Source organism: Octopus bimaculoides, chromosome 20 (genome assembly GCF_046866305.1).
Source record: "Octopus bimaculoides isolate indiv1 chromosome 20, ASM4686630v1, whole genome shotgun sequence".
NCBI lineage: Eukaryota > Metazoa > Mollusca > Cephalopoda > Octopoda > Octopodidae > Octopus > Octopus bimaculoides.
In genome coordinates this window covers 24,949,718-24,961,520 of record NC_142947.1, presented here as the reverse complement: position 1 = coordinate 24,961,520, position 11,803 = coordinate 24,949,718, and the positions used below count along the sequence as shown (strand labels likewise).

Below are 11,803 nucleotides of genomic sequence, written 5' to 3'. Positions count from 1 at the left end.
AATAGAAGCCAAACAAAACCCTACTCTTAAAGAAAAAACACAAACTGGCCACAATGTAATCATTGATATAAAAAAAAGAACAGATGGTCATGCTAGAATACCTTGAATAATAGGTGTGTTTTATCAAAGGCAACAACTGCAGCATAATGACTGCCAGTAATGATCTCATTTGTAAAGCAGGGCTAGAGTGTAAACAAAAGAAATGAAACAGTATATTACTGGTACTTATTTTGTTGACCACAGAAGTACAAAAGTCAAAAGTGATTACAGCCACAGACAACCTAGCCACATGGTTAAGAAACTTCCATGGCAACCATATGGTCTCAGGTTTATTCCCACTGCAGAGCACCTCACCTAAGGCCTTTCACTATAGCTTTCATCTAATGGATTCCTTAAGAGTGGGAATGTGTAGATAGAAACTATGAAGAAGCCCATCATATATATATGTAGGTATCTTTCACTAATATGTATCAGTGAAGGCAACAAGCTGGCAGAATTGTTAGCACGCTGGGCAAAATGCTTAGCAGCATTTCATTTATCTGTACATTGTGAACTCAAATTCTGCTGAGGTCCACTTTGCCTTTCATCCTTTCAGAGTCAATAAAATAATTACCAGTTGAACTCTGGGGTCAATGTAATTAGCATGCCCCTTATCCAAAATTGCTGGCCTTGTGCCAAAATTTGAAACCCAAAAAACGGGGTTTGTCTGTTTTAAAAAAAGTCTCTATTGATATTTGTTGTGCCTCAAGTTAGACATTCCATTGTGACTAGTTACCAGAAAAGTAGTGGACTGCTCCATTGGAAACTTGTCGCCAACAATGTTAATGATCACGAACCATTATATAATAATGGATAAATAAATGACAGAGAACAGAGAAACATTGAGCTCACTATCCACCAACATTATCATCAATTGTAAATAAGGTGAAAGTTCAGAGCAAGGAGCATGATTCACAAATGGTTAGCTGTCATTAAATTTATCATAGACAGGCCATGTATCTGTTTGGTTACACAGGAAAGCGACAGAGCATGACTCCATAGAATACAAGCTAAATTCTTTCAATAACAGATTAACAATACCAGAAAAATATGAAAAACGGAAATGAAGATCTCAGAACTTCAATTATTTCTGTGCTATTAATTATGGCAAGAATTACCATTAACTTGCTAGAAGAAAATGTCATCATACAACCACAGAGATTTAGAAATAAATAAAACCAAGAAATTAGACCACTATAGATTTCTAGATTAGCTAGAAATAGCAGTTAAATCCCCTTCAAATCTTACCCGACCACCTTAAAATGAAAAGGAAAGACATTATATAACGTAACCTGACATACAGTGTGCACCCAACCCCAAAACACAAGGTCATGGCTGGAGTGAAACACTTTTGATCATATGTACTCCATGACAGGTGACCTGGAAATAAGCAACAATTAACAAAAAACAGTTAGTAGAGAAAGGGATAAAGTTAAAAAAACAAACTGCACCACTGCCATCATCATTAATATTAGCTGAGAGTTAAGTTATACCGAGTGAATAATACATCATTTGTGTGATTGTGTGCGCACATGTATATGTGCTTGTAATTCAGAGATGTAAAATAAACTCAGATCAAAATTGCTAGAACAGTGAATGGGATGTCAAGCAGTATTTGTTGCAAAACTTTGCATTATGAGTTCTTGGGTGGTAAACTCAATCCAGCACTGACCAGGGAACAAAAGAACACTAGCAACCTTTATAACTTGTTCCTTCCCCACCAGCAATACTTCTCTCTCTCTTACCTTGTAATAGCTTCTATCTCTCTGTTTTTCTTAAAATCTAAGGAAGAGAGAGAGAGATCTTTATGAATGATGTACTTTACTTACAACTGATGATGATATACAAAATTATTCACTATCAAAAAACCCATAATTACATCCCAAAATACCAAATAGTATTAAGTTATTACAAAAATTTTCTTTTCTCTTATACCAAACCCAAATACCATATTTACACCAAAATGTCAAACTTGCAGTGATTTCAACCCCACCACCCAACCATTTATATTCCAATCACCTCCAATCAATGAAATATTTCAGTTTCAAGATGTACCTTCTACCCACGAGACAGATTTCCCTCCTTATCAATTTCCAAGGAAAACACTAATTTTCTGTAAACTGTCAATTGCTCTTTTTAACTCCCACAAGGACATCACAAGTAAGAAAAAATAAATGCTGCCATGGGTGCTCCCATGGAGAAGACATCTGAAGGCCGTTACCCTAGTTTTTCAAACAGCAACAAACACAAACCCTGATGCTGAGAGGAATACTCAGGAGACTAATAATACATAATGTTTGATTCACAGATACAGACATTACTATAGCTAACATCCCCTTAGTATCAAATAATCGAATGAGAGGAGGCAATACACCTTGTTGAATTAACAGCTCTCTGATATGGTGAATACGTTAGGGTGTGAAAGCTCATTTGCAAATGTGGTTGCATTGAGAAGCAAGTAGCTAGTTTGGTTGAGGGACAGCAACAACTAGAGCAGAAAGAAATGGATTAGTGTGATTAGAATGTAAATATATATAAAGCATAAGGATAAGCCAAAGAAGCAGCCTAGACATGGTTACTAGACCTGCAAGACATAACAGCAAAATCCCCCTTAAATCATACCCAGCTGTCTAAGAAAAGAACACATTGGACAATGTGGTCTTAGGTTAAATATGCCAAAAAAGGAAAAATAAAAAAGAGATGGAGTAGCCATGGTTGGCCTGCCTTTGATTATGGGTCTGTTCAATTAGAATTGACTTGCAGCTGAACAACAATATGAGGGTAAAATGGATATGATCAATGACTGAAACCAGTAAGAAATAACAAATATGCATGTATGTATCTATATATATATAAAAATGAGAATGTGTCTGTCTGTCTGTCTGTATGTGTGTGTGAATCCCTAAAACTCGAGAACTACGCAACCAATTTCATTCAAATTTTACACATGCCTTACTTAGGGTTCAAGTTGTGTTTTAGTCAAAACAAAATTTTTAACTTCTTGCAGAGCTCGAGCCCACGGCAACATAATATCTCCTTCACTATTTAAATATTACGTGTCAAAAGTGAAACAAAAACACTCATGTCAAATACTTTCACTTTAAAAATGAAACTATTCCACTAACTGAAACAATCACATTTCGATACTGTAATGACAGATACTTTCAGAGAGAGAGAGATGTATATGTATACATATAGATGTATATGTATAGATATAAATATATATATAGATATAGATCTATATGCATACATGTATATGTATACATATGTGTAGATGTATATATATATATATATATATATATATATATATATATATATAGATGTACATGTAATATGTACACATATATACATATATACACCCATCACACACATACACAAGCACACAAACACACACATTAGTCATTTATTTTCTTATCCAAAACTACGTCAAAAGTACTGAATGGATCTTTATGAAATTTGGAAATTATATTCTATGCATAACGGCCATAACTCACATGAAAATTCATATATTTTTGATGTTGATGAAATTTTAACCCGAACATAACAGATAAGCATTACTTGTAATTCAATGGTACAACAGTGTAAGACTACCCTTTCAGATATACTTACATTGTGATTTCTGCAATGTGGTGCATAAATTGTCAAGTAAATGAGACGCATCTTTGCCTCTACTGATTCACTTGCAAAGTGTTGAGTAAAATTATTTCGTTGCAGACCTCCTTTGAGTCTTTTTATTATCACTGCGACACACATAGTCCCCAGTTGGTAACATTGATTTCAAGGCCTTCCCAGATGAGAGACTGGTTGTTCTAAGACATTTATCGATTGTAAATTTTGTCTGCAATTTGGAAATTATATTCTATGCATAACGGCCATAACTCCCATGAAAATTCATATATTTTTGATGTTGATGAAATTTTAACCCGAACATAACAGATGAGCACTGTCTGTAGCTGGTCTTCTCTTGGAAGAGCCCCGCTTCTCACATGGACAACTGTATGTTGGCTGCTCAAGAGTGGGCAGCAAAAAAAAACCTATTTGCATATGCTCCACAAGGGAAAACAAGGAACATTGTTTACAACGAGGTGTTATAATCACAACAGCAAGAAAGTATGTACATGATCACCTTCTTTTACGAAACTTCATTGACTTTCATATATTTATATTGATATACATATATATACGTGTGTTTGGGTGCGTGTGTGTGTGTGTATATATATCTCTATATATAAACATGAGAATGTGTGTGTGTGAATCCCTAAAACTCGAGAACTACACAACTCTCTTTTACAAACCCAGTGAAAATACATATATTTCATATGTCAAAGAAATTCAAGCAATACATATAACACCAAAGTTAAAAACATTCCCAACAATTCCACAATCCCCAACCTCCAGAGCTATTGAAGAAACTGTTATCATCAACTGACCAAGATTCCTAACATTTGCAAAACAAAATTAGACAATACAACGCTGTACTACATTTGGAACCACAAGAGATTTAACTGAGGCAGCATTCATCCAAACTTTCAAGATCCAACCTCAAATTTATCATCGCATTGTCTCTCTACTACCTCTGTCAAATGAATCACCAAAATTGGCCTTTCATTATTTATAATCTGTACCTGTTTGTTTGGTTACGAAATAAAATAAGCAAAACGTGTTTCTGAATTACGTGTATTTACTTTATATACATACGAGTTGAAAACTTTCTTCTAGCATTCCACTTAATGTCTATGTTCCATGCTGGCATGGATTGGAGAGTTATTAATGTAGAAATATGGTGTCGTAGCTACTAACAGTTGAGGGTTGCGTAGTCTAGACGGCGTTTTTAGATTTCATTATTCCCTTTAACCCGGGCAATGCCGGGTATTTCTGCTAGTATATCTATATACATAAAATTCAGTTTGCGTCTGTGTGTAAGTAAATCTGCATAACTCCTGAAGTTCACAACTGATTTTCGTCAAACAGGAAATATACATTACTTATGTTCCAGAGATAGCGTTAGACTCTTAAAACTATTCGCATAATGAATAATGGGGCCTCTGGGGCCAGAAAACCCTTTTCTGGGGTAAGTACAACTACTGTGGAGAAGGGAAGTAACTCTTTGCAAAGTAACTTTTCTTAAAATTTGCTAAGATATTGATAATATTTACCCTTTTTTATTAACATTTCATTATTAATGTACAATTGTCATCTTAGTTCATTACGTCATTTTTCTTGGCATAATGTCTCCAAACAAGAGATCCTCCACTGGTTGAAAAACAGCAGTAGTTGAGAAATTGGAAAGGAAAACAAATGAATCGTCACATGAGACTTCAATTAGACAATCACAAAATGCTGTTTGTACAGTTACTGCAAGAACAATGGAAAGTGATGAGCAGTGTAGTATTCACCTGACCAGGAATGCTGCATTAACAACATCAGCCAATCCCTACCCCCTTATCACATCATTTCTTTCATGCAGATTTCTCTCATGTGGTGTTGTTGAGCATGCTCACAGGCTTAATTTATCACATGGATGTAGTTCTTACGTCTGCTGATTGTTCAGCATGGTAGCGGCAGCACCGACAGCCACAAAGAGAGTATATCTACTGAGAGCTTTTTGATGAGTTCAAAAATCACATAACTCCATCCACTTTTCCATGACAAGGTTAGGGCCTGGAATCTTCCAAACAGACACATGACATGTCATTTGGTCAAATTAGCCCTTCATTTACTACACAAATGCTTTGTTGTCAATGCTGCACTTACCCGTATGACATATTTCAACTTAACTGTACCATATATACAAACTATGCCATTCAAATCCCAAGCAACACCAGGTATGTCTGCTAGTATACACACACACACACATATATATATATATATATATATACACATTTTTTTTCTACAACACATAAGTGTCTTTTCTATCACAAAAGTTTACTGACTGCTACGGTGGTCAGCTCCAACAGCATCAGACACAGAAGAATAGCCATCTTTTCTGAAAGAAGAAAATTAAGAAAATAGTTAAAAAGTGGTGACTGAATTGTCTATAAAATCCTAAAAAGATTTAGTGAGGACAATTCAGTCACCACTTTTTAACTCATAAAATAAAAACTGACACATTTTAACTTGCAGTTATTTGGTTGGAAGTTCAATCTTACAGTTTCTGGAAACTTAAGTTGAATAACTTAAAATTGTACACTATAGTAGGACTTGCATGTTATTCAATGGCTATTTTCAGAGACATTTTCTAATTCTGTCTCAATCTCTCCTAAAGTCACTCATTGGCTATATTTTATGACAGCCACACAATCACTAGAATTCAAAGAAACTCAGGGTGAGGTATTAACCTTTTCTATATTTACCTCTCTTCCACATTTTTCCAAGACTCACTATATGACCTGATACTTTATACAAAGACCATTTTCCCCAGTTCTTCTTTCATTAAACTGCAACCCTTTTAAATACTTATCTCCTACATGCATATCCTTTATTTGTTTATTTGCTAGCTAATCCATAACAATACAAATGAAACATTAAACTAATTTTCCCTATTCATTAAGTGCCCAACAAACATGATTCAAAATAGTAAAGAAAGAAAATAAAAGAATTTATAAAAAAGCAAAAAGTGAAAGAAAAACACTCACTGTAGAAGTTCTGCTAATTCTCTTTTAATTCGGTTAACGACAACAGGACCTTGATATGTCATGACAGTATAAAGCTCTACCAGACTAGCACCAGCTCGGATTTTGTCATAGGCATCTTTTCCTGAGCTGATACCACCAACTCCAATGATTGGAATCTTTCCTATAACAAATTGCAAAAAAAACCAGCTAAATATATTACCTTGTTTTAGGCATAGGCATAGCTGTTTATTCTTTTACTTGTTTCAGTCTTTTGACTGTGGCCCGAGCAAATCGACCCCAGGACTTATTCTTTGGAAGCCTAGTACTTATTCTATCGGTCTCTTTTGCCGAACCACTAAATTACGGGGACGTAAACACACCAGCATCAGTTGTCAAGCTATGTTGGGGGGACAAACACAGACACAAACATACATATGTGTATATATATATATATATATATATATATACGACAGGCTTCTTTCAGTTTCCATCTACCAAATCCATTCATCAGGCTTTGGTCATCCAGAGGCTATAGTAGAAGACACTTGCCCAAGATGACACGCAGTGGAACTGAACCCGGAACCATGTGGTTGGTAAGCAAGCTACTTACCACACAGCCACTCCTACGCCTATTTGGTAAGAAGTTTGGTAAGAAGATTGCTTCCCAACTACATGGTTCCAGGTTCAGTCCCACTGCATAGCACCTTGGATATGGGCAAACCAAAAGCCTTGTGAGTGGATTTGGTGGGTGGAAATTGAAAGAAGCCCATTGTGTGTATAAGTACTGGAGTTGATAAGTTCAATTAAAATTCTTCAAAGTGGTGCCCCAGCATGGCCACAGTGTAATGACTGAAACAAGTAACAGATAATAGATTGTTTTGGGCCCCTTTTGTCTCCCCAAATTCATTTATATCACAGCAGGTATAAAAGATAATGTGGTTGGTTACAGGTCTACAATGGGACAAACACTGGTTCACAACATTTCTGATGGTGAGATTGATGAAGAGGGTCTATGCAAGGCATAAGAAGTGTCATAAAAGATCGCATTTGAAAGCAATTGTTTTCTTTCTTTTTTTCTTGATAATAGGCATAGGCTTGGCTGTGTTTCAGTCCCACTGTGTGGCACCATGGGCAAATGTTTTCTATTATAGCCTCGGGCCAACCAAAGCCTTGTGAGTGGATTTGGTAGACAGAAACTGAAAGAAGTCCATTGTGTGTGTGTGTCTCTTTTATTTCACTTTTATCTTTTACTTGTTTCAGTCATTTGACTGTGGTCATGCTGGAGCACCATCTTTAGTCGAACAAATCGACCTCAGGACTTATTCTTTGTAAGCCTAGTACTTATTCTAACAGTCTCTTTTGCCGAACCGCTAGATTACGGGGATGTAAACACACCAGCATTGGTTGTCAAGCGATGTTGGGGGACAAATACAAACATATACACACACACATACATATATATATATATATACATGACGGGCTTCTTTCAGTTTCCGTCTACCAAATCCACTCACAAGGCTTTGGTCGGCCTGAGGCTATAGTAGAAGACACTTAACCAAGGTGCCACGCAGTGGGACTGAACCCAGAACCATGTGGTTAGTAAGCAAGCTACTTACCACCCCTACACACACACACACACACACATATATATATGTGTGTTTGTCCCCGACCATCGCTTGACAACTGATGTTAGTGTGTTTACATCCACATAACTTAGCGGTTCAGAAAAAGAGACCGATAAAATAAGTACTAGGCTAACAAAGAATAACACCTGTTTGACTAAAAACAGTGCTCCAGCATGGCCACAGTCAAATGACTGAAATAAGTAAAAGAAAAAGAATGATATTCACACTGGTGAAAGACAGATGTGTGAAAAATGAAACTGGAAAAGTTAGGGTGGTCACTAGAAATGGAAATGTCTAAGTTAACAGAAATAGTAAATGTGAATTCCAAGTTACAATGGGAGGAGTTTTGACAAAAATCATAAGACTGGATATGTAAGGGAGATACAGCCTCCTAGGCAACAGGAGTAGAGTGACACAAGTGAAAGTAAATGAAAGTCTGAGCTTCAAAGTGACCAACAAATAAGTTAGCATATTTAGGAGTCATTATGCTGTCCATGACCACCCTCATAACTTGTTGCAAAAAGAGCTTGGAAAAGGAGAAGTAAAGGTTGGCAAGGTATACGTGTGTGTGTGTGTATATATATATATATATATATATATATATATATATATATTTATACAAACACTTTATTGTTATTAAAGCTGCAAAACATCACAAAAAACTGATTTACGGAAACAAATACGGACTTAAATCTTCCAAAAATCCATCACCTATTTAGGAATTGACAGCCTTTGAAAAAGACCTTTTCGGGCTTATTAGAAAAATTGAATTCCGCAAATTCAACAACCAACTCCAGAGAGATATGAAGGAAAAAATTAGGGACATAAAGAACTCGGATAAGATCTTCGTAAACTCCAGACAAAAAACTTATATGCGGTTGACAAAGATGTTTATAAACGTCTACTTTCGAAGAGCATCACAGACACCTACAAAAAAGATAACGCAAATTTATATAAAGAGGTGAATTTGGAGGCAAAAAGAATTGCTAACAACCTTAAAGTTAGTGATAGGATACCTACCCCCATGCCAATCCTTTATTACACTAAAAGACCAGAAAGCTAATTTCAATAGAAACCCTAAATGTAGACTAAATAACACAGCAAAAACTGAAATAGGCATTATTAGCAAATATATTTTAGATCATATTATAAGCAAGTTAAATAGTGAATTAAATTTACAGATTTGGAAAAATAGCAAGTCAGTGATAGATTGGTTCAAAGGGATTAGCCATAAGCATAACTGCAAATTTACGCAGTTTGATATTGTCAAATTTTACCCGTCAATATCTAGGCTCTTGCTTCTAAAAGCATTAGACTTTGCCAAGCAGTTTGTCATCATGCAGGAAATAGATATTATCCTGCATGCAAGGAAATCCCTTCTTTTTTACAATGATTCCACCTGGTCAAAAAGAATGAGGATTCTCTTTCCGATGTACTAATGGGGACATGATGGGGCAGAGATGTGTAAGCTTATATGAACTTATATTTTGCATAGTCTACATCTAGAATTCCCTTTTATAGATGCAAGATTATAAAGGGATGACGGTCTTATAGTCACCCATAATTTAAGCGGCCATGAGTTAGATAAACTTAAGAAGAATCTGATTATGTTTTTCCAAAGAATGGGTTTACAGATTACGATAGAAGGTAACCTTAATAACGTAGGTTTTTTTTATATCAACTTAGATAAATTTAATCCCAACTGTAAGCCCAATGAAAAGCTATGTTATATTAGCAAAGAATCTAATCATCCACCCATAATTCTTAAGAACCTAGTTAGTAATGTAGGAATGTGAATATTATCAATTTCTTCAGATGAGACAGCATTTCAAAATGCTGTGCCATATTACAATAATGCATTAAGGAAAAGTGGAGTCTCGGAGATTCAGTATAATCAAGCTAATCCTAACAATAATAGACTACATAGAACTAAAACTAGGAAAGATTTGTGGTTTAACTCAGCATTTAATATTGTCGTAAAGAACTAATTCTTAAAATTAGTTTCTAAACATTTTCAATCTAGCCATAAGTTCTTTAGAATTTTTAATAGGAGAACACTGAAGGTTAGCTATTCTTGTTGCAAAAACTTCACCTCTTTTATTAACCAGCATAATATGAAAATTATTACAAACAACTACAGTGATGAATCTAATCTGAGGAACTGCAACTTCAAAGATAAGACTTGCTGTCCATTGTAAGGTAAATGTCTTGAAAAAGGAATTGCTTATGAAGCTGAAGTGCAAGTAGATGGCTCACAAGAATATAAAACATACACAGGGGCTTCAGAAAATTCATTCAAGACTCGATTCTATTCCCACTGAAATTCTTTCCAATACCCCAAGAATAGGACAGCAACTATGCAAAGCATGTTGGGGAATTGAAAGAGAATGACACCATCCTTTCAATGTAACTTGGGAAATTCTAGAAAAAGCATCATCATGCAGACATGGAGCTTATAAAAGACCTATGAAATGTTATCTTTGCCTCTCAGAAAAGTTCTTCATCCTGTTCCAGGATAAACATGCTTTGAACCAGAGACGCAAACTCTTAAATTCTTGTAGGAACACCACAAGGTTTAAAATATCAACTGAAAAAATACCATATGGATAAAATGATTTAACTCTCGGAAAATTTCGACAGTCACATTTGAATTTGACTTTAGAATGATAGTGCATATTTTGACATCATTTTAAAGAAATTCTTGAACTGTTTTACAAATTTAAGCTTAAGCTTCACCAAGGTTTATTTTTATTGTTTACTCATGCATTTAACTATGTTATATCAGTTTATTGTTTTATATACACCAAACAGTTTTTTAAAATTGTTTGCATATATATGTTATGATGTATATATTTATCTTGACGTGAAGATATGTCTCTATATATTAATGTGTATGTATGTGTACACGTGTGAATGTGTATATACACATGTATATATACATATTTATATATATATACATATTAATAATTATATATATATATATATATATATATACATATGAATGAATATATTATATACACATAATAATATATATATATATTTTAATATTTCTAAGTCTCTCTAAAGGAGACTACGGCAGCAGTACTGGATATTAATAGTTATCGCCAAGCCAACATGGCAGTCCAAAACATAGGACGAATGCTGCCGTTAATTAGCTCCAAGAGGCCATCGCCTCTAGCTAGCTATGTGACACACGAACCTGTGTCCATTATAACCTTCGAACAGGAGAGGTCAGCCACTTCCCCTTGCTGGTCTGGCATCTACAGACTAGTTTCGAGGTATTGCCTCTTATCAAACCCAGCAGGCGTCGATCGTATTTGGAAAAGACTGACAGGTATTTGTATGTGTGGGTTTATTTGTATGTATGTGTGCATTTGTACGTATGTAGGAGTGTGTATTCTGTATGTATATATATGGTAGTAAGTAAATGTGTGAAAAAAGATTTTCCAAAAACTCAGTTTGTATTGAAAAACCTCACAGTTTGTAGGGAAAAGTAAATGTATTTTAATAAAGAGTGGATCGTAT

General features: G+C 35.1%; 1 protein-coding gene across 2 annotated transcripts in view; it reads right to left on the bottom strand.

The window, feature by feature from the left end:
• Window positions 1-4,702: 4,702 nt before the first annotated feature.
• The window catches only part of LOC106880023 (dihydroorotate dehydrogenase (quinone), mitochondrial), a 42,734-nt gene continuing 35,633 nt past the window's right edge, over window positions 4,703-11,803 (bottom strand). Inside the window, exons 9-10 of one of the 2 annotated variants that reach the window (XM_014929852.3) lie at window positions 6,675-6,834; window positions 4,703-6,025 (exon numbers count right to left, since the gene is read on the bottom strand). In XM_014929852.3, the coding sequence (XP_014785338.3) occupies window positions 5,965-6,025; window positions 6,675-6,834 (221 nt within the window). In that variant the 3' untranslated portion in view covers window positions 4,703-5,964. The remainder of the gene's footprint in view (window positions 6,026-6,674; window positions 6,835-11,803) is intronic. The other variant, XM_089338236.1, reaches the window with a different exon arrangement.